The sequence below is a fragment of the Tachypleus tridentatus genome, chromosome 13 (genome assembly GCF_004210375.1).
Source record: "Tachypleus tridentatus isolate NWPU-2018 chromosome 13, ASM421037v1, whole genome shotgun sequence".
Classification (NCBI taxonomy): Eukaryota; Metazoa; Arthropoda; class Merostomata; order Xiphosura; family Limulidae; genus Tachypleus; species Tachypleus tridentatus.
In genome coordinates, this window is record NC_134837.1 from 19928449 (window position 1) to 19953316 (window position 24868).

Here is a 24868-nt window from a genome sequence, read left to right on the forward strand (position 1 = left end):
AGATTTATTAGGTTTAAAAGAATTAAAAAGTATTAATTATTAAGTATAGTAGACACAATATTCTGGTATCTCAAAGCCTTGTTTATTCAGTATTATTGTTAAGTTTATTATATTCAAGAACTACAGAAAATAAACTAATTTTGCTTTTATGGAAAATAAAGTGTGTGCATTAGAAGTAAGTTGATTTTGAGGAAGAACATTGTTAGCAAAGATATTGCTACCTAACCTGACCTAACACCATTGTGATAGGTCAAGTTGTTGGTCACCAGTAATTGACTACTGTAATAAGCAAAATAAAGTGTTAATAAAATTTATAAATGAACATCAATCAATAGATATTTAAATTAAAAATTGAAATTCTGAAGTGACACATAAGTGACACATTTTTAATATTTTTTTTTCAAATCAGTGTCTTGCAATAAAAGTTTGGAAATTAAATTTAATGCTTAAAGTATATGAATTTTTAAAACAGAAACTATGTACCGTTTAGTATGTTTTTACTAAGTTTTGTGCAGCTTGACTTAGACACAATGAGAAGGAAGGAAATCAAAGGACATAATAAGTGTATCCGTGATCCCTTCATCAAGAAAGGGTAAATGCTGCTCTGATAGTTTATGCATTTACAATACAAATAAATATCTTCCAGTAAACTTGTACGTGAATATTTCTTCCCAGCAATCTCCACAGTTGCAGAATAAGAAATAATGTGCTTTTCCTAGTGGAACCTGGATGAATTTTTTTATGTGCTTAAATTGGGAATGATTTCTGGACTGTATATATGTTTAGCTGTGCTCCATAATAGTTTTCCTGACACTTTCAATTGAAAATGCCATAAGTTGTGCAGGAATTGTGTTCTTTCCCTGATTACAATGGATACAACTATTCGTTGATTTGTATGATGTAGCCACAACATGTCTTTGTAATCTTGTACTGTTTGGAAACATCAGTTTTAGCAATTTAGTGTAATAAATTAGTAATGAAGTTTACTATTTATTCCAGCAATTAATGAGTGCTGTAACAAAGTGTTTCACAGAGAAATGTCCTGGAACTCTGAAAAAGGTAGTAGTTGAAACCAAGACAACCTGTAAGCCCTCCAATATCAATGCTGTTTCTGGTGTGGTAAAGAAAGAAGAATATAGTTCAGCAAGTGGTGGTTCTCTTAGCTGGTTAGCTGATGTGGCCTTGAATACTTCAAGTGATCTGCATAAGGATGAGATTAATGAAGATAGTTCCCTTATTCATAATGATGCAGATGTTGATGGACAGTCAACTAAAGGCAGTGTACAGAATAATTTCTCCACATTGCGGAATCTTCTCATAAAACCAAACATGAAAAACAACAATGAAAACAGAAGCAAAAGTAAAGGGTTTAATAGTGAGAAAAAAACATTGACTAGTGGACTGGAAGAAGTGATTTCTTGTGTTATTCAGCAGCATGTAGTTAAAGCAGACAAACCTAATCAAGAACAACAACAGCTGAAATACTTTGTCCGCCGATATCCTAAGATAGAACGAGGGATAGGACAGACAACCATAAGGGTTCTCACGCTGGCTGAAAGTTTGATAATGCATCCTAATGTTCCCCACTCCTGGCTTTGTAATGGAAGGTTGCTACTTTTACATGATGCTCAACACAAAGATAATCTGCATATTTTCCAAGAACAGTGGAAGCGTGGACAAGTAAGTTAGCAGCAATAAGTATGTAAGATTTGTTGTTCACAACTAATTACCTGAGAAGTTAGGGAGTTATACAGTATCACCAGCAAAGAAATAAACAATTTTTCTCTTTAGTTTTATCACTGTAAAGTTCAGGAAGTTTGCAACTTTTGTTCTTTATATCACCACTGATAAATAAGTCAGTTATGTTTATGTTTACAGTGGCAAAGAAATCATTGAGATAACTGAACAGTATTTGCCTTTTTTATTAACTATCAATGTCACCAAAGTTAGCTGAAGAATTACCCAAGTTTCTGTAATGTGATTTGTCATTATTGGTAAAGAAGCTAGAAAACAAAATAATATAACTTATATAGAAAACTTGTATTTATGTAAAAACGGCTCATTTGGGTTGCGAAAATTTTTTACATAGAGGAGCGGACGATGTTTCGACCTTCTTCAGTCATCGTCAGGGTCACGTTGTTCGCTGCTCTATGCAAAAAAATTTCTCAACCCAAACGAGCCATTTTTACATAAATATTTTTCTCTACAAGTGGGTTTTCTCAACATCACTGATTAATATAACTTGTATATTTTACATTTTTCTGTCAGTAATGCAACAGAATTATACTAGTTTTATTTTGTATATTGCTACCAGAAATGAAGCCATTTGGATAACTATAGATTTGTCTATTTTATGTGACCACTGGTAAAACTTTGGTGCTTTATTTCACATCTTTCCTTTAACTTTGCTTATTCAAAGGTAGGTGAGTAGTAGATGAATGGGACTTCCAAAACATACTTACTTCCTTTCACATTTTCAGTTATTACTTGATTGCCAGGGTTTCTTTCTTTGTCCCTGTAAGCATTGGTTTTCTCACTTGCTTCAGTGTTTTATGCCCCACTTAATTGCTCTTGGCAATATTTGTCACATGATGTCAGTGTGCCCTCTATCCTGAAACTGTGTATAAGCACTTAATTCAGATAATGTTATTACATTTTCTTTATAGAGCTTCACTAATGGTATTCCCAGTACTATGATTGTTTGAAGTCACTTTGAACATTTTCTGTGTTATCTAGTTGATTTCCATTAAAACAAAAATTTGATTGGCAGATTGAATTACAATATGAATTTTCTGCTTATTATTTCAGGTACATAAACAAATCATGTCTCTATCGCACTTTTGGGATCTAGCATTGCACAAGTTGGGGGGACACTCACAGTTGAGACTTTCAGCAGTCTTACTCATAGTGAGATGTAGACATATATTCAGTTCTGTGGTGTTCCTTGAGGGTATTCTGAGGGCAACTCTTCAGGGAGGACAGTGGAGAATTTACAGACTTTCAATGCTGCAATCCAAGGTTTGATTCTCTATAGTGGACACAATGGATTGCCCAACATTACTTTGTTTACTTGATGAAATGTTGTTCTAATTAACACAGTCTTTAAATGACAAATAAAACAAAAAGGAGACTACTTTGGAATAAGCTGCCTTTGATTTGTTTTCTTCAGTTGGTTCATTGTGAGTGTGATGTTTTTGGTCTTTTTCCAGTTGCTTTTGAGCCTGCACCTTACTTGATGGCTGAAAGTTCCAGGAACATATTTTTAGTTTTCTGTCCATCCATGGACATTGTTGCTCATGCAGGGTGGTTTTTACTTTTCAGTTACTTGATAAGACAGTTATGTCTTATCTGACACAGTTATTGAAACCTCGTGATTTAGTCTACCATTCCAACTCTCAAATAATACATCTGCCCTTCAAGTTTTGGGATTCTAAAATGGAGTTTGTAGTTAATTTGAATAGATTATTGTTCCTTGATGGGATAAGGTGAGTCTATGGACTTACAACTATAAAATCCAACTTTTTGTTTTTTCTTTCACTTTATTGTAAGACTTTTAGGAGCACCAACCTCATTGGTGATGAGCTGTAACTATTGTTAGCATACACATTGCTTCACTTGTCAGCTTCTACATTTATCACTGATGTCATTGGCTCCTGCAGGGTCTCATAGTTCTCCATTCTATTTGTTGTTCGTGACCCCTGGCATTGGTGTCTCAGTACATCGACACCCAGAATAGATTTTGTCTATATCCAAGGGTTCTTCTGCTCAGTGTATCTCTGCCAACATTTTCAGTGTTTTTTGTATACCTTCATGGTTTGTGAAAGCTTGGCTCTGAGAATTTTTGAGCTTGTGGTGACTTTAACAATTGGTCCATGTGTACAACAGGTACTTCAGTCAGAATTAATCATTGAGCTCACACATTTACCACTGTCATCTATTAGATTGGCTCTCGTTTGCAATTCTGCTTGGTGGGTTGGCCTGTTGTTGTAACATCCAACTATTGGCAATTTGGTTTCTAGTACCACATCTTTGGGCTTTGGCAATGGATGCACTTTGTCAGGACAGGATGATATTACAACTCTAGGCCTTCCCTCTAATTAATGTTACCTAGAGTAAGTAATATGATTTGTTCCCTCCCATTTTAGGTCCTGTTGATATTACCAGATTGGCAACTACACCCTGTTTTTTGTTTCTGCAGTACTTACCAGAGTGTTCTTCTGTTCCACTTTTTTCTTTTTAGGCTGTCTCTGTGGAGACATCCATGATTTAACCTGCCTATTCAGAAGATCAAGCTTCAGGATTAGAGGTTATGTAGTCTTTTACACGGCATAAGGATTTAATTTTGAAGGTTGTAATGTATCTGTCTCAGTCATTTCTTTGTCCCATGATGGATGTTTATCAACAGAAATGTCACATGTAAAGGCAATGATTTATTCAGCATAGGTTGAACTCACTTTAGTTAAAAGTGCCAACCATAACTCCTTTTTTAATCTTGTTCTTTGACAATATTTTTGCATCTTCCACAATCACCCTGTATAATATAGCCTTATTGACTACTGTTCGATAGTTGTGAGTAAATTTTCTTTGATTCCCCAGTACTTTCTGGATTTCTCAAGTTAATTCCAGTTACCTTTCAGGTGTTTAAGGTTTTATTATGTGCCCATTACCAACACCTTCCTTTCAGTGATCTGATCCTCAAATGTAATATATTCCCTTTACTTGAAAGTTTATTTTTCATAGCTGCTAATTACAGACATTCCTTGTTAAAGTGATTTGCACTGTTTGTTTATAGACTGCTTTCTCATTCTACTACATCCTCAGACTGGTTCTTCTTACCCAAGACACTGTATGACAGGGAAGGAGATAAATCTTCTTCACCATTTCATCTGATTACTATTCCTCACTTCTGTGTCTGATTATATTCTGATCATTGTCATGCTCATCGAGGGTCTTGAAGGCTGTATTACTTGAACATCAGACAACAACTTTGTATTTTGGGATCTCTTTGAAGTTGAGAAATTTTCTGCAAGTCACATCTAATCAGATTTGTCACCTTTCTTTGTCCTTAGCATTATGGTTGAATTGCTCGCTGGTATGTGGACTTTCTCCAATATTTTTATCTTTCATTATTTGCCTTATCTTCATCAGAGGGTTTTCACTTACCCCTTGTAGTTGTCTTAACCATGTTATGTATTATAATTTATATTAGAAGAGCCTCTGATTTATAATGTCATGTACATTACTTATTACAAATTCAGATAACTGGAAATTTGAAGTTACAAGTTAATTGAACAACAGTATGCATCAGGTTCATGATATTTGTCAACAGGATTGATACACATAATTTTCTTTCTTAACACAAATATTAAATTTTAATATACAAACAACAATACAATTATATAATAATGGCTATTACAGATAATGATTTATATACAAGAGTTTTACAAACTTTCAAACATTACAGAGTCTTCTATCTGGTCTAGAACTGAATCTTTTGTCAATGGTTCTTGGAGAGCGAATTAATTCTGTGTTGATATGCAGGTACACTTCTCTTTATGGTAAAGCTAACTAATTTCTTCAAGAGTGAGTTTTTTCCTTCAAAAATATCTAATGTCCTCTTAGAAATAGTAGTATCAGAAGTTAATTCACTGAAGTTTGTAATGTTTGAAATCTATGAACGTTCCTGGTAAAAAATCTATAGTTTTCTGATTAATAAGTTTTTCAAAATTATAGCTTTTGAGAATTATAGTATACTTACTGTAGGGACTCAACAAGGTTATTAAACTATTCTCCTCAGATATTACAATTTATAAACTTCAAGGCAAAGTTCTAGAAAGTTCAGTTGGCCCAACAATACTGTTATTTACATAGATAAATACAATGTTGATTCTTACAACCAAGAATCTTCTACAAATTTTGAGAACAGGCAGGACTTTCACAATGCACATTTAACAATATACATTACTTGCATTCTAAATACATATTAAACTGAAACAAACATAGATATTAAATATATAACAGTAAATCCATTATAACCACTTCTGATGGAGTATACAGAGGAGTGAGTATTTTCAGGGTTCCTTACCTCATTTTCACGGATTCCACTTTGTGGTGAGTGTTGCATGGGCATGTGTGCTTTTATCATATCAATTCTGCACTATCAACCACTAATTAAATACACTTTATACAGGTTGCAAGTGGCTGTGTAGAAATGAGGGGTTCCATTAGACCACTTAGAGGCTAACTGGGTGGTATTACTGTACTATGCTGAACCATCACTCATGGATTATCATGAGTAAACTATAAGAGGATCCTGTCAATCATAGCAATCATTAGGTTGAATAAATTGAGGTCAGTTTGCTTTTAAAAATTTTGAAAGTTGATTCACCTATTGCATTGTTTCCATAGCACTGTGCACATTACACCCCAGATTCTGCCAGTGAATCTGGGAGCTCTTACCACACCTGATTTCCAGTTACTAAAGTGGTGGGCATAGGTTCTTCCCACAAGAGTTTTAGAGTGAACAATGCACTGAACCAATACTGATGAAAAAAATAGGGCCATCATTAACCCAACCAGACAGCATCAACTCTGAATCAATATTATGAGTGCCACTCTTAATGACATCTGGAAAAAAAAAATAAAAAATTTCAAGGTCCTGGGTAGGGCAGCTCCAGATTTCATCCTCTTCTCCAATAATTGAGAAATTCACTCTAAAACAGATGCTTTCTGTATGGATAATGTCATTATAAGCTCCTCCACCTTCTCACTGTGGGAATCTAGCTGCAAGTGTTAGAGAACCTGTGTTTTGGTGTTAGATACTGGGATTTAGTCAGTCTAGAAGAAGTGCTAACATTATTTGAATGAGGTGTTTATATACAGTACTAGAATAGAAGGCTCACTGATGTAGGTGGAGAGTGTTACAAGACTAACATTGGCAAAGGCAGTTAAATGGGGTATAAAGTACTGGAGCAAGTGAAGAAAAATCAGATCAATGTTTGAATGGGCAAAGGAAGAAACCCTGCTAACTGAGTTATAGCTGTAAATGTGAGAGTAAGTAAGTATTACTTGAAATACAGTTTTTGATTTAAGAAAATGTTATGTTCTGCACCACTTAAACAAATTTCAGTAATGTAAAATGTGAAGTTAAGTCAAAATAAATGTAAGAAATAGCCAAAACTTATTACAAATATTAAAAAAATAGCTCAAAATTACTATAAATTATTGAAAATGAAAATCAATTTAAAATCTATTTATTTGCCTTGCCCATCATCAGGGTGTGGGTTTTTCACGAGCTGGATGCAAAATAATTCAAAAGTAAAAAAAGAAAAACATAAGAGATCAGTTGGAGACACCACTTTTAAACACAATCAAAAAGCTTTTTAAAATCTTCATGTAAATATCAGAATATTCTCCCATGTTTTGTGTCTTAAACTCTTTCCAAACTAATTGAACACATCTGCAATCAACATCCAGTATATCACATTCGTTTTAATATACTGTAAATTGTTTCTCTTATTAATTCATTTTCATTTCATTTTACCAAATGAATCTTTATTTGTTCACATAATAACAAGATAGAACTTTTTTTCTGGAAGATATTACTGTTGTTTTTCTTTAAATTTTTGAAAGTTTATCTAAGCTATCAGCTATGAATTTAAAGGAGACTATGAATCTCAATTTAAGGTTACTTGTTTTCGTGCTAAATGAAATGTGTTTTTCATTGTTGTTTGTAATTAGATCTGTTTCTTTTTTATCCCAGCCTAGTTCTTTGATAAAACGATGACTGCCATTTCCACTCTTGAACTCAAATTTGTGTTTTTGATAAGCATTTGTATAATTGTCAGAGGGTTCTTGTATACAGGTATCAGTCCTTCTTGTTAAACATTCAAAAGCAGCATATATATATATATATAACAGATGGAACTCCTAGCAAATTATTTATATTCTCAATATCTATAACTGAATCCTTTAAGGGCATTTTCATCATCATATTTTCCTTTGTCTTTTAGTCGTTATGGTTTTTCAGCCTGGCTTTTAATATAGAAATATAGCAGACACCTATCAAAGGGATATATCTTAGATTTGTGGTTTAATGCTTGACTTGTAATTAACTGAAATGAATTTTTGATAAGACAGTAATGTGTATTAGTTTTATCTTTGGTATATAAAATGTTAACGTGCTATTGTTTTTATTTTTAGTTATACTTAAAGTTGTGCTCCAGGTAACATTTGCCATGATCAGTAGTAGTACATTACTAATCAAATTTAGCTTTGATCAGTACTTGCCAAAAGGTAGAAAGTAATTCAGTATCACAAGAATTGCATATGCTGATTTATGTAGCAATTGAATAATATATATTACCAGAGTTTGAATGTATCAGTACTATCTTATTGTATTTTGGGTTTCAAGAAAAACATGTGCATAAAATTTACACATTTATTTATTTTTAATTTTCATAATTCTCTGCATATATAGATATGAAAGGTTAACCCTACTGCTGTTCTTAGCACTTTCCCACATTTTAATTGCAGGACTGGGATTGCATAATGAAACTTCTGGGCCTAATATTACAATTCTCATTAAGCAGGGCCTGGCATAGCCAGGTGGGTTAAGGCATTCAACTCATAATCTGAGGGTCGTGGGTTTGAATCCTTATCGCACTAAACATGCTCACCCTTTCAGCCATGGGGCATTATAATGTTACAGTCAATCTCACTATTCATTGGTAAAAGAGAAGCCCAAGAGTTGGCAGTGGATGGTGATGACTAGCTGCCTTCCCTCTAGTCTAACACTACTAAATTAGGGATGGCTAGTGCAGATAGCCTTTGTGTAGCTATGCACGAAATAAAAAAACAAAAAAACAAACTCATTAAGCAGTCTTATCTTTTCAGCCTTCATAGAGCATCTGTATTTTGTTTTGTTTTCTACAGAATAAACTTTAACAATCAATGCTTGACACATACTGTAAATAGCTGAGGCTATTTGACACAATTTTAATATGTTTGGAAATTGATCACCGTGCAATTTAATATTCCTTTTAAATAATTATTCAGCTTCTGAATTTTCATATGTGCCTTTCATTATACTTTTGAACTTAGAACATTAATTTTGTATCGGATTCATGTTTGTTAATTATGGACACCATTTTAATTTCAGTGTTTTCTCAAGCCGTATGAAATTTTGTTGAGTTTATTGGTTCCATAAAAATCGACAAGATCACTGATAACCCCATCTGCTTTATCTTAACCAAAAATAGAAGGCTTAAGTATAGATCCCGAATTGTGGATGGTGTTTCCATATGTGTGTAAGCCTTAGTGATGATCTTCTGGTGAAGTCTGTCTATATAAGCTGCTTTACTTATTTAGAAATCTCTTTTGAAACAGAAAGTTTTACACATTTCATACAATCATCATTCTGTTCCAAAGTGCTCACTGTTTCCCTGTAATTTTTAACACCTTTTTTAGCTCATCCAATAAGCAAAAGTAGACTCTACTAGTGGTCTCATTTGTCTCAATACAAGGTGTTCCTGCTTAAATCCCCAAGTTAACACTTGAATTTCATTATAAACATGTAATAAGAGGCTTGTAATTAAAACTGATTTAGTGCTGTTAAAATATGTATTGAGAGATTTAGCTGTTGCATTTGTTGTACGTAATTCATAAAACATTGCTACAGCAGAAGTATAAATACAATACACAGCATGAACTGCACTTCTCACAGTGTGTGATTCTTTGATTTACAGTTCTATGTCATTGAAAATGGATTTTACATTTCATGCTTTAGCTGCTGAAGAAATAGTACATACTGTTGAATCTTGATTGGAATGTTTCAAGTAGTTTAATGCTTTTGATGACATCATCACACATCAGTGCAAATGTGTGAGCCATGCAGTGTGTCTGTGTGACACGAGAGGAGAGCTTTGAGTTTATTTACACTTATGCATTACCTCTGTGACCTACCATAGTAGTAGCTCCATCTGTGTGTAAGCTTACTATTTTTCATGTGTGTCCTTAAAACATTTGGTAATTGTATGAACTTTGTCATCATCAAGTTTATGCTCCCAAAATAAAATGTTTTAAGATTGCCTTCATGCATATGTTTTATACAAGTTCTTTTGAAATTCCAGTCCACATGATTTATCTCTCATGACATCATAAAAGTTGCATCTTTAGAAATGTTTCACAGTGTCATTGCACAGGCAGTTTGATGTGATCTTCTGCATTTCATTAATTGAGGTCCAGCTTATACTTAAATGTAGATCCATCACCATCACTGTACTCCATAGTTTGTTCTCTTTTTACACCCATTCTTACAGAGTTTAAATGGTCACTTCTGTCATTTTGACTTTTAACTGTAGAAACCTGAATATTAAATCTGCATCACTCAGCTCGTAACTGTAAAGGTATCTTTGGGAGTAATTATAATTTTTGAAAATGTATGCTTATCTTTACAATATTTTGAGTATTAATAATAAATATTACAAGGCTACATAAAATATCAGTTTTAAAATTAAGTATTAAGATTTCGTTCATGAATTTTTTTCATTCAGTATGTTCAGTGAGTAATTTTGATCTCAAAATTAAAAATAGTTTTCTTCACTTGAAAATTGTCAAATTTCATTTATGTGATTTCTTTATATACAACCATCAAACATTTTTAAAACAAAAATATATATTTAATGTGTTGTTTTATCAGTGTTATCTTATTATGGTCAAACTCTTAACCATCACAAAAATTATCTTATGTTCTAGAAATGTTGTAAGAAGAAATCACAAATGTTTATTCCAAATAGCTTAAATCTTACAACAGTATACATATTTTTATATTAATTTTGGTTATATTGATCTTTGAACTGTGTATGACTAAAAATGTACTTAAAACGAGCATGCTGCTCACATTATCATATCAAATTGTGTGATGCACGAGTTGCTGGTGCGTGCACCCCACGAAGATTTATGTAAATATTTTTCTTTTGTTATCTTACCTTATAAGTTTCTATTTTTTATATCGTAGTTACTTTTGTGATAATAAATAGTGAAAACAAGTGAAAAATAAAAGATAACCTTGTAGTTGAATATCAAGCAGTTTTATTTTCAGTAAAGTTCTTTCTTTATTTTTTTTTACTGCAGCATTATATGTAATTTTACAGATTGTAACCAACATATAAAAAAATAGAGGTTGCAATTGCAAAATAAAATGTGTAGTATTGTTTGTTTTTATCACAGTTTCAAAGTACTTGTGTTCAGAGTTCACAATTCTCATCTAGTCACACTTATTTTCTGTAGTTATTTTATTGTTAGTAGATAGCATAGACACTGTAAGAAACAAAATGAATGGTCCTGATTGCCTGTACTGACAACAAAGTTGCAAAGTAAATCTTCAGAGAGTTTCTTCTAACCTCTTTACACCCATTTCTTATGTTTGAACTGCTGTTAGTGGCTGAAGTATAATCCAGCCATATATAAAATGGTGAATCACCCTTCGTATTTACGTGTTACCGTACTTTGAATACTCTTAAACTGTAAATATCAAATAAGCTTCTGTGATATAGTTCCTAGAACTTTTCCTGCTTTGAAAACACAGCAGGGTAGGAGCTATCATCTTGTTGACAATATAATGTTTACAAGGAAAAAAATGTCTAAAGTATTATAAAATGCTTATGCTGTGGCTTTGTAGAAAGTCTAGGCAGATCCAATAAACCTGATTGGTACTTCAGTGTTGATCAATAAGCAAATGTTTTCTACTGAGTCTGTTTGAATTCTGGCCCTGAAAACACTGGGGGGGGGGTAGTAGATATCAGCTTATTTATACAGTACAGTAGTTACAACAAGAATTGTCAGAAGTACATATCAGCTTATTTATACAGTACAGTAGTTGCAACAAGAATTGTCAGAAGTATATATCAGCTTATTTATACAGTACAGTAGTTGCAACAAGAATTGTCAGAAGTATATATCAGCTTATTTATACAGTACAGTAGTTGCAACAAGAATTGTCAGAAGTATATATCAGCTTATTTATACAGTACAGTAGTTGCAACAAGAATTGTCTGAAGTACAAAGTAAAGTTGAAAAATTATTTAGGATATGAATCTGCACAAAGTTGTTTTCAATTATATGTGGGTGGTCAGGATTTAGTAGTGGTATAGGTGTGAAAGTGCTTATGGACGTCCTGTTTCGTATTTCATGTGGTTGGAAAAATTATACATTAATATAGTGTTTATGGAAAACCTTAGAATTTGTTGTTTGGGTATAGGTTTCTACAGATGAAATACACGTTACCGAAGACACAATTTTGATGTACATTTAGGAGACTCTAGAGATTATGCAAATAAAATGTTAAAATTTAAAATGAAAATAAAGTATAATTTACCCTTATTCTGAAATTCACGTTTCATGCAGATATTTTTGTTAAGAAAATCTGATTTTTTTTTAATACAGCATACTTTTCATTTTAACTGAAAGATTGCAAATGATTGCTTATAAACATGGTAAATTTTGAATTATGTTAATAATTAATTCTCCAATATGGAACTGGTCCTTTGCTCAAGCAATATTGTTTGTGGCAAATGTGATATTCTTGATTTTAGGCTTAAGTTAAATAGATACCTTAACAACAAACTAAAACAAAGGGACATCACAGAGAAATTGCTTAAATAAAACAAACAGAATAGGGAAATAATGAAGTTTGCAAACTATCAAAAACATCAATAGTTGAGTTTGCTACTGGAGATAGTTATCAGTTATAAATTTGCCATTGGTGCATTGTCATTATGACATTCATAACTGCAATCCATAAAGTGTGTATGTGGTAAAACATCTGTTTTCAGTAGACAAACATCTGGCACACAAATTCATATTGTAGCATATCAGTGATAGGACACCCATAACTGATAAATATATAAAATAAAAAATGAAACATCTCTCCAAACATTATACATATCTTACAAGGATGTGCAAGTTGTCTGGAGTACTGCTTAAAGAATAAATAATACCTTCTTCACCACAACTGAAAACTTTTACTGATGTGTTCATCTTTTTTTCAGAATTTTGGAATATTTATAGCAGCAGGGGAATTAATTCCTTCACATACTTCATTAATATCTTTCAGTTATTTTGGTTTATTATAATTACTGATTTATCCTGAATTATTTTTTCATCTACTGGATGCAAGTAAATTCATATGCAATATGTAACACATTCTTGATCTTCATTTTTAACATTTATAACAACTGTTTTATCATTTATTTTTCAGGTTACTGGATATGTGATGAATCTATTAATGAGGTTTACTTATTGATTTTAATTAACTTTTAAATTCATTTTATGTCTTAACTTTCACAAGTTTTAGAAAGAACAGTATTTTCTATATCAAACACGATATTCTAAAAGCACATAGATCCAAGAAGTCTTGATAAAAATGTAACAGAAACCCTATTACCTGATCATTCTCCAAATGTTATCTTTATTTTATTTTAGTTAAACACCTAGGCATATTATTTTAAAAATACACATACATTTAGCCATTTTAAAATTAAAATATCACAAACACCTTTTCACATACACTCTCGCCATAGGCTACATTGCAGTGGAAATGAGACATTCACAACAGTACACAGAGAAATAAACAATTCCCAAAAAACTGGATGACACCCATGATGTCACTTAACACCCTCTATATATATATATCACCTGTTCAATCACACTACCACTCCCAGTTTGCCCCTGAAGAAGAAAGGTCCACCTTTCGATAGCACTTGGGTTATAGGGTTTCTATTTCATTTCCACATTAAACAAAAACTCTTAAGTGTCAGTATAATAGTTAACATTATCTATTGAATCAGTTTTCAAATGCACTTTGAAGGCTGCTTCTATTTTTTGAATAACCTCAGATTTGTTTAATGGTCTCTTTTAACATGAGTTTTTGTTTTATGATGGTTTGTAACATTTTCCATATACATCATATTTGTTTCTTTCTGGCTTTAACAACTAGATCTTGATTGAAACTGCAATTTCTAGTAAATATTACTCTATTTAATTCTCATCAGTAAGAAACTTCATTAAATCAAGTTGTTCAAGTTTAGAATAATGAATATATCATTTTTGTTTAGCAAGCTGTTTCAATCATACTAGAGTTTTAAATTGTTGTGGTTTCTTCATTTATTTACATTAAACTTATCAGAAGATAATTTTTCACTATAATTTTTATGTTCTTCAACATATAACTTTTAATCTATATTCATTTTCCACTTTTTTGCAGTTTTGATTTTATTATAATAATTATTAACATGGTTTTTACATTAATTTATAACTCCCAGTAATATCTTCATTTTTGTGAAATCTAACAAATTATTTCTCTTTTATGCATGTAGAACAAATTATAATTTTTTCCCCATCTCCTGTGAAGGAAGATTTCCTTGTTTTTCAAATGCATTTTATTAATTTGATTACCACATTCACATTAAACTTTTTTGTATGTTTTACTGTTGTGTTATAATGTTTACAAAAGAATTTAAGACCACCTTTAGGTTTATTATTTTTATTAACATGTTGGCTGCCAGTGTATCACAAGTAATACATTTGGTGTCTTTACTTATTGTGCCAGTGTATCAGCAGTTCTACATTCAGCTTGTATTTTTGTGCCTTGTATAGAACTGATTTAGTGTGCAAGGAGTATTTATTAACTATCACATTGGCTTCTAGTTGGAGATAAAGTATTATGATGCATGTATCACCAGTAACACATTTTTTATGAATATGAATGTGCAGTTACTTTGTTAAAAAGAATTTGTTAATAATGCAAAATGCATATAAAAAGCAGTTAAACAAAACATTTCATTGCATAGAAATTTAATACAAAATAAACATGGAAGATAAAAAAGTTTTAATTCCATATGTTATGAAAACATATAATACTAAAAATAAAAAAGAAAGAAGCATTTTGCATAAAAAATAAAATTGATGTAATGAACTAATTGAATGAATTTATTTTATGTTAAAGACATCCATAAAAGTGTTCTAAGAAAAAATAAATCTTGTTATGGCAATACATGCATTAGTTAAAAACTAATTTTACCTTTTTCTATACTTTAAATATGTCTGAACAAAATGTGTTATGGAATTACTATACCTAAAAGGAACAAAAACAAGAAAAATATTGTTTCAATTGCCCTTTAATTAAAAAAGTAATGTGGTTCTGGAAGTTAAAAAGGTTTTTAAGTAATTAGAGGATGAATTTCAACAACTTTGAAATGATTGAAAGTGTTGATGACACAAGCATATCAAGTTAAAAAAAAGAAATAGAGAATACACTGTAGCTCTGTTGTATATGTCAGAGATAGACAGTTTTATATGATATATGTAGTTGTTGTTATAAAAAAAGGAAGAAATCTTATCCTAAAGTAAAATATAAAATGATATACTTTGATAAGGTAATACAAATGCCATTTATAAGAGTGATGTTTCATCAAATCTTTCACAAAGGTAAATAACTAAATTATTTTTTTCTGAAAAGATCTTGACTATTTAAAGGTTGAAAATATTACAAAAGAAATTAAATTGAATAAAAACTGTAACAAAAAATATGGGAAGAATATTATGAGAAGATAAAACCTATAGAATGTTGTGATGGTTATAAAATACTTTATTTGGATCCATTAATTGGAAACATTATGAATTAGTACTGTGTTTATGGTAAATTTCAAAAACAATGTTAGGGACCTTAAAACAGGGCCCCCCTCGTATATCTCATAGAAATTTAAATCTATATTTATAAAAAAGGTTCTAACCAAGTGAAAAGTCTTTTAGCTTAATGTTTGATAATAAGTGTATATACTTCATTTTAGGTTAAAATAACAACCCTTGACTTCAAGTTAAGGATGTAGCCAAAATACTGTGATATCAAAAATTGAAAAGTGTGATCATGTTGATATTTAAGACAAGTATAACTCATATTTTAATGATCACTCTGTAACAAGGCCCTTGGATAATTTATAACCACAAATAATACTTGTTAATGAAACTGAGTTATATTTGTTAATTATACTTTAAAAATTACCTGAAGCAAAAACATGGGTACCATGTGAAGTATTACCATCAATTAGAAAGGTTGGTGAATATAAACCAGGAAAAAATATAAAAACAAGATTATACATATAAACAAGCAAATACTTAGTAAACATATTACAGTGAGAAGTTTATTGAAAGTAGTAATGAAAAGGATAAGGAAATATATTAAATGAAACCATGTATATTAGTGGGGCTTAAAGATACTAAGAAACATCATCAGTTTATTTTAAAATAATTATTTATGGGAATATCATTATTGTGTAATGTTAATTCATGATCAGAAGATTATCCAAAGATAGAAATCAGTTTGAGAACTCTCTGAGACCCCAATAGGATTAATCTATGCAACCAAATGAAAGATTTACCCTTAGATATCAAGGAAACCATTCTAAAACTGATTTAAGATAAGAATTAACAGTAAAAAATATTGTTAATAAAAATAAACAAATATTAAAAAATATTTGTAATATCTTGTTGGTGATTACAGGTTCTATTTATTGGATTTACCCTTCAATTTTAACTCTCCCTTTTTCTCATGTTCTTATTTACTTCTCTCCTTCAGGAGATTTTGTCTCTCATAAGCATCTTTCTGAAACATTATCAGATATTTTGGCTGAGGATGCTATTGAAGAAGTTTCTCACCATTTTGTAGAATTTTGTTTTGTCCCATCTCTATCAGTTTTTTGTCCTTCCTTAGTTTACTTTGATGGATTTTGTCATCCTCTGATAGTTCTTTTGTCCAGGGCTTTTGATAACAGAATCAGTGTTTCTGATTTTAACCTTAGCATTTCCATCTTCCAAGCATCAGGGCTTTATCTTTGGACTCTACATCATGGTTGATTTTATCATTTTGAGTTCTTCCTTTAGGCCTGGCATTAGCTGTTTATTTTTTGTTTTTCTGTCACATACTACATGCTTTTGGTCATCACATTTATTCATGACTTGTGATTGAGGTTCAACTGGCTTCCTTTAGCTCTATCCCAACAGAACTTCAACCATACTCTTTTTCTTCTTTAGGAGTCTTGATTGGCTAGTGAAGTTGGTCATCTCACACCTACCCATTAACTGGTTCATTTGGGTATGTTTTTTTTTCTTGTTCATCTTAACAGGACACAGCTTTCTCTGCTGCATTGATGGTCCATGGAGGATTTGTTTTCCACAACTTCCTCATTTTTTTACATTAGAGGTTCTTTATTGGAGACTTGAGCCTTCTTGAAACCCATAATCTCTTTGGGCCTTTTTTTCTTTGGACTCTATGTAATCCATGGAACCTCTCTTTGGATACCTTTTTATACATTTAGTGTATTCTTCATTGGATGGAGAAGCATGTAATAAATATACCATAAATACAACGAGTGATGATATCAGAAACATGTTATTCCCTATTTTCAAGATAGGAAAAATGATCAAACTGAAAACTGTGATCTTTGATAATCTTGATAGATTAAGAACATGGGTTAGAATTAATGATAATAAATATCTTGCTTAAGGTTACAGTGTTTCATTCAAAAAAGTAAATTAGATTATTCCAGGTATTATTCAGATTTGGTAGTAATCAGGTGAAATAATGTCAGTGATGATGCTTTTAACTTGCTGCAGCTGCCTGGTAAAACCAAAATCAATGATAATCTTTGAATAATATTCCTAATAGAAATAAAAGCAATTTATATGTACTGGAAGGATTGTTATTAATCAATGAAAATTTGATGCTGATAACAAATATATAAAGAAACTGGTATAAGAAACTGATGCAGTCAACAAAAATAGACATAAGTAGACATTTACTCAAAAAACTTGAGAGCTAATCAATACAGTTATTCTTAATTGTGATGTCTTTAATACAGTGACAATTAAAAATACAATATTTGGAAAATAATTCATAAATAGAAAACATTGTGAAAAGTAGCAGAATTAGAAATGTGAGTGATCCTTTTGCAGAAAATGCTGCTAATCTATTAAATATTACATGAATAATTTAATTAAGAAGTCTGATGAAGTTAACTAAAATTATGTAGATAAATTAGATAAAACATTAGAAATTAATGTAAATTAATTAGAAAATAAATTAGTGAATTTGAAAAAGACATTTGATAATGATATATTAAGTACAGCTAACTTTAAAACTAAAACTGTGAGGAAATACAATATTGGGAAAAGAACAGAATGAAACAATGTTAGTGATTCTTTTGTAGAAAATAATACCACTGCTAAATCTTACATGAATTATGTAACTATAAAGTTTACATTCTGTTATTGGGCATTTAGTGAATAATAATATTTTTGTTAGTAGAATAACTAAACCTGATTTAATATATACAAATACAACTATTGTAGGATTAGGAAAACAAAGTTAAGTTTTTCTTTTAAATTAAAAATAAGGAAAAAGTGGTAGGTCCATTTGAAATGAATTAATACTATACAACAAAAATTCTGTTTTGTAATGCTGAAAAAAATAAGGCAGTGCTATCTGTGTGATATTGACAGTGATGTGTGCTTAGAAATACAAAATATTATAGAAATACCTCCAAAAATGGCACACAGTTTTCAGAGAAACTCAATTTGGTGTTAGAATTGTACCTGTGTTAATGGATAAAAACTTAAATGATTTCCAAATATTTTTACTGGGACAGTTTAAGAAAGATATTAGGGTTAGAGTAAAATAAAAGATCTTACTCTTGTTTATAATAGGATGAAAAACTGTGGAAGTAATCAGAAACCTCATGATTGAAATTGGGATTTTGTAACAGTTTTTGAGTTATGGTTGAACATTTTTCATATTTTAATTGATTTTGCATCCAGCTGCCAAAGAGCCCTCTTCCTCTGGGGAGGCAGATCAGTGAAAATTATTTATATCTTTAATATTTTTAGTGAGTTTAAACTATGTTTTAATGATTTTAGTATATTTTTTGGTGGTTTTCACATATATCATTTTTTAAATTAATTTATCTTTAAGTGGTGCAGAAACACTTTTTATTCATTACTTAGGTGTGTAAGGTATTGTGTGTTATTAAAAAGCTATGAAAATTTTAAAATTATATGGAATTTATACAGAAAATAAATGATCTGTTTTAAAGATACAGAATGTAGCTTACAATGGAAGATAATTGGATATCTATTACAATTTAACCTCTTGTAATTTTCCAATCTAAATATATGTGATTTATTTAGAAAATATAACATTCAGAATTTTGTGTGGTTGTTTCAGCCTGTGATGGTTCTAAATGTGAGCTCCAAGTTAAATATGACCCTTTGGTATCCAGAGAGTTTTTCTAGAGACTTTGGAGATGTTAAAAATGACCTAGTCAACTGTAAAACTGGTACAATACTACCAAATTTACCCATGAGAAAGTTCTGGGATGGGTTTGAAAACTTTTCCAGTAAGTATGATAGTTGAATATTAAAATGAAAAATTATGATGGTAGAGTGGGACAACATATCTATAAGTTGAAAATTAAAGTATTCACCTACTTTTCATAACAATGTGTAACTCAAGATAGAACCTCTTTCAACAATTTCTATAAATAAAAACGATGTTATTTTCTTCTTCTTATAACTTTAAGTTTAAAAGGAAGAACTCTATTTTATAAACAACTGTTTGGCAAGCTCTGTACTTGAGTGCAGTTGCTGGATAAAAAAAAAATGTTAATCCTAACTTACAGCTGCCTAAACTGTTTCTGTTCTTGTTAACTTGCTGAAGACTAAGATTAGCTCATGAAACTTGTGTACAATGTGTCTTTAACAGGTATCTTTTACTTCTTGATAACAAGAAACCAACTTGAAATAAAAATATATCTCAGAATGGCTGGTATGGGTAGTAACACTTTTATTGATAAGCAGAGAACAACGTTTTGACCTTCCTAAGTCATCTTTAGCTTAACAAAGAGAGTTTGCAACTGACCAATACTTGACACATCTTAGGAACAAGAGTATAAACAGGTACAAGATTGTATGGGGCATTGCAGTTGATGTAAAATGGAAACTAGATTCAAAGAACAAAAAAAAAACATCTTCACACGTTTTTTAACGCATTATAACCGTAGGAAACTCCCAGATACTAAGTAGGGAAACAAATATAAACAAATGCAAAATCAAAGAAGCCCTAGTTATACAGCAACTAAAACCAAAAGTTAAACCAATATAAAGGAACACCTTTATACCTGTGTTAATTAATAATTTAATATTCAACTGCAACGCCCCCTACCATCCCATGCCCATTACACTCTCGTCCATAAGACATGTTTGACAATGGTCAGATGCAAATTATCTTTTAAATGTCAAATTCTTTATTACCATGGTACTTTAACCATAGTAGAAAAGTTTTAAGTTACTGCACAAACAACTAACCAGAATTTATAATGGTTTTGTTATTACAAGGAAAAAATGTAATTATAAAATAATATCACTGTCACACCCCTCTCTCATTATTATATCTTAAATACAAATAATTGTTTATTCAGTCTGCACTTATAAATAATCATTTGATTGAATTTGTCTTACATCTTCACAGTTCATAACATTTCACTTGAATTTGAAAAATTATGGTTTACAAGAATAACCTGGCAACAATATTGCATGCTGTCAGTTAGAATCTTGACAAGGTCTTGAAATATCTTAGATTACCTCTTGTCTGAAAGAATTGTTATAAAAACGTTTTTAGTATCTGGAATCACTTTATGGAGTGTAACTTATTTCCCAAGAATATTTAGTAAGCATGCAAGTCACTTCAGTTGACCAGTCTTCACTTCTTCAAGTAATGAAGTGAGTTGATCAACTTAGCACTGTAGAAGCAGGAATTATCATCCATTATGCTGATATGAAGGTTGGTTGTACTAGTATGTATTTTATGATAGCATAATGAACATCGAACTGTGGTGTATAGTTTTATTGTTACCACTCCACACAGTACACTAGTCTCACCATGCCCTCCATGGCTTATTCCTGCTTACATCGTACGTCCATTATCACTGTATGCGTCTTGTTCCTTCATTAATTTTTTCCATATTTACCCTGGACTGCTATGTGCTTGGTATCTGGTTGAAAGGTGAAATACAATGAATCATTGAGTGTCGATTCACTGATTGATTTCCTGGTACTGCTGCATGAAATCTGTTTTGAGTTTTGCTGTGAGTAAAATATAGCACTTGTATTAAAAACTAGTCCTGTGGAATATGTTTCTGATCAGTGTTATGTGTGTATGGAGTGCACACATATAACATAGGCTGACTGTTCCTTCATGTGACTGATCATATGCTGGCTAACTTGCAGAACAGTTGCTAGCATTTTAATAATTTTTTTGTAGATAGGAAACAATCTGACTTATTTTACATTCTTTTAATAACATTTCCGAACTGAGACAACCTTCAGATCAAAGTTTTGGGTAATGTCATTTCTTAAATTTCACCTAAAGAACACCTCTGCATACAGGGTATTTTCTGTTTGCAGAAAATTTCTGATATGTCTAAAACACTATAAATCTACATCAAAAGAAATGATTAACATTTTGTTTCCTTTAGATCCATGATAATTAGTTAATATTATTGTGTATGTGTCAATATATTCTGTTATACAACTGTTTTATAGTGATTTGCTCTGTTCTTATAAACAACCATAGTACAGCTTTAAGTTTCAGAATGTCAGTTCAGTTGCATCTAGTGTTTTTGTAATGTGTTTTATTCTCCTGAACTACCATAGTATAGATGTATGCTTGAGATTGTAAGTGTAACTTTGTTTAATACATTTATAATTTATTGTCTTGTTTTCCTAACTATGTGTTTAAGAACATCAGTTTAGGAACATTAGTGTTTTGATAGTGAACCTGATGATGACCAAAGAAGGTCGAAACGTTGTTCACTCCTCTATGTAAAGTATTTTCTCAACCCAAATGAGCTGTTTGTACATTTATATTTCTCTACAAGTGGGTTTTCTCCACATCACTGATTAAATGCTAATTAGATTTAGTTGATACTTTTCAGTAAAGAGCTTCGTTTTCAAGATTTTCTAAACTGTTTGGAATATTAATAATATTCCATACATATAATTCTTTGATGTGGTTTGATTTTTTTTTTAAACTTTTGTGGAACTTCTGACAGAATTCAAAATTCTACTTTAACACTCTTTCTTCATAGAAAAAGAAAATAGTTACTGTTATTGGCAGCTAATTACAATCTATTACAACCAGAGCGAATGATAGGTGATGATGGAGATTATATGTTGCTGAAGTTGAAGGACTGGCCACCTGGTGAAGACTTTAGTGAACTACTACCTTTTCGCTTCCAGGATTTAATGAGAGTACTCCCTTTGCCTGAGTACACTCACAGAAATGGACTTTTGAATTTGGCTGGTCGACTTCCAGAATGCTTTGTACGTCCAGACTTGGGCCCCAAAATGTACAATGCTTATGGTAAGTGATGTCAAAATCATATTAAGAGAATTCTGTTATACAGAATGGTGCTTATTGGAATAGATAAAATACAAAAATGAAATTAAACATTTAAAACTGCAGCAAAATAGCATAATTTACTTTGATTAATTACTTAATATTACCAGATCTGTTTTCAGATTCTTGATGTTAAGTGTTTTGTCGGTTTTACGAGTACTGTTGTTATGTATTATCAATCTCTTCCGAGTGAAGTGATTAACTAGTTTTCTAACTATTTAAAATTTAAACTTGATTGTTTCCACACCTATCAAGTATTAGTAAAACTTGATAACAATGTTTATAATCCTTCATTTATTTGTTCATCCAGGTTCAGCTGCTTATTCACAAAAAGGAACAACAAACCTGCACTTAGACATCAGTGATGCTGTTAATGTCATGGTTTATGTGGGAATCCCTGAAGATGGAAATAATGAAGATCACATTCAAGGTGAAGTTATCTGTCATTGTCTAGTCGTTCAAGATACCCCTGTTTAACTGATACATTTTTATTTTACTAACATTTAAAATTGGAATACTGTTTCAAAACTAAAACAGTAAAGACATTAATGGTCTCTTACCACTTGCCAGGAAATATTAGAAAACCTTTTCACCGACACTCCAAGCAAAACTGTGACATGATGTTTTGTAGTATGAGGTGTTGACTACAGGACTTCTTGATATGTGTATGTAAATAATTTGATTTTAACTATATTGTGTTTATTAACCTCCACAAAATAAATATATATTTTAAATGTTTTACACAGGTTAGTGTAAATTGTATTTCAAAAGACGGATATTCTTCAAACAGTTGATCATCACATAAGTTCAGATTTTTTAAAGGTTTTGATTAAATTTTAGTATCCTCATGTGATTTAGAGTAATAATCATGAAATTCATCTTGTTACTGTTAATCCGATCCTTTACATCCTACTTAGGTTTCTAGCTATACTAAATTATGTAACTCTCCATTGTTTTTCTTCATGTTACATCTCATGAGTTCCTCCAGTGATTAGTCATTTATATTGATTTTGGCCTTTCTAGTCCAATGGAGAATGGTCAATTTTTTTTATCTCTGTTACATTAGGAATGTACTGCATTTGGTGGATCAAATTCATGTTCTGTAGGAATTTCAAAATGAACTGTCTTTCAGTTGGCTAACCCTGTCACAACAGGCTTTTGTATTTTACACAGACTTTTAATTGCCATGTGACCATGGTGATATACATACTATATCTCTGAAAATGTGTAATGTACCTCTAAAAAATTTAACAATATTTCATTAAATATTAAAAGTCTTCTGTATACGAAAATCAGAATTTCAAATAAGTTTTTTGTACTAAAATTTTGTCCATAATTATATGGAGTCAGAGTGTTGGTTGCTTCAAGTGCAAAGTGATTTATATGTTAAGAATAAAGACACTTCCTCAGAAATTTTTCAAATTTCATTTGTGTAATCTGTAAAGTCTCCTAAATAAATAAATATCAAACTTGTTTTTTCTTTTCTGACAAACTTAATATTTTATCTTATTTTCTGTACCTTAGCTCTATATAGGGTCAGTTGAATTGACTTGACCATATAACCACCATAAAATATTATGAAATAATTTTAACTTATCCTATTTCTTTCTGGAATAACTAAATTATCACAAGAAGCCACAGTTTTTATACTAAATACTTTAAAGCTTGTAACAGTATACATCTATTTATAGTTAATTTGGTGTTGTTGTTTTTATTTTTTGCCCTTTGTACCACATCTGACTAATAATCCTACCACACAAAGTGTAAATCGCTTGATAAACTTGCAGCTCATGTTATTATGTTCAGTTACATGACACACGAACTGCTAACCTAATGAGAAATGTTTACTATCTTCATTATTTTTGGTTATCTTAACTAATCTAATCTTATATAACTTAATAAGTTTCTAATTTTCATGTTTCAGTTACATTTATAATAATGAAGAAAAAATGTACATGAAAAATAAATAATTATAGTACTTGTGTACTATTGTTTCTTTACTGTTGACTGTCAATGAAAGTTAAGTTTACTTTTTTCTATACTAATGGTGTTTGTGCATTAAATAATTTTTATTTAATTAAATAATGCATGGTTATAAATACCATAGCACAAAACATTAGATAAAAACTTTTAGCAATTTGTAAAATAAGAGATGTGGCAACTGGGTCATATTTTCTAGTTTATGGCTCCATAAAGATAAAATGGAAGGTTATAAAAATTGTGCTTTGTTTAAGTAATATATATAAGATAATAAGTAATTTACATTATATTTTGTACTTCTGTAGTGGGTGATAAATAAGTTAGAGCAGTGAGAAGACCTAGAGAACAAATGTCACAGTTTTCATATTAGGAGACTGAAGA

The 24868-nt window shown here is 30.9% G+C and overlaps 1 protein-coding gene across 10 annotated transcripts in view; it reads left to right on the forward strand.

Annotated features, from left to right (window-relative positions):
- Nucleotides 1-24868, forward strand: part of LOC143236737 (lysine-specific demethylase 3-like) — a 113898-nt gene that overhangs the window by 63827 nt on the left and 25203 nt on the right. For 9 of the 10 annotated variants that reach the window (XM_076475202.1, XM_076475205.1, XM_076475201.1 and 6 more), the window contains 4 exons: nucleotides 1000-1680; nucleotides 19277-19448; nucleotides 22250-22471; nucleotides 22818-22937. In XM_076475202.1, coding sequence (XP_076331317.1) covers nucleotides 1000-1680; nucleotides 19277-19448; nucleotides 22250-22471; nucleotides 22818-22937 — 1195 coding nt within the window. Of the gene's footprint in view, nucleotides 1-999; nucleotides 1681-19276; nucleotides 19449-22196; nucleotides 22472-22817; nucleotides 22938-24868 lie in introns of all 10 variants that reach the window. The other variant, XR_013019732.1, reaches the window with a different exon arrangement.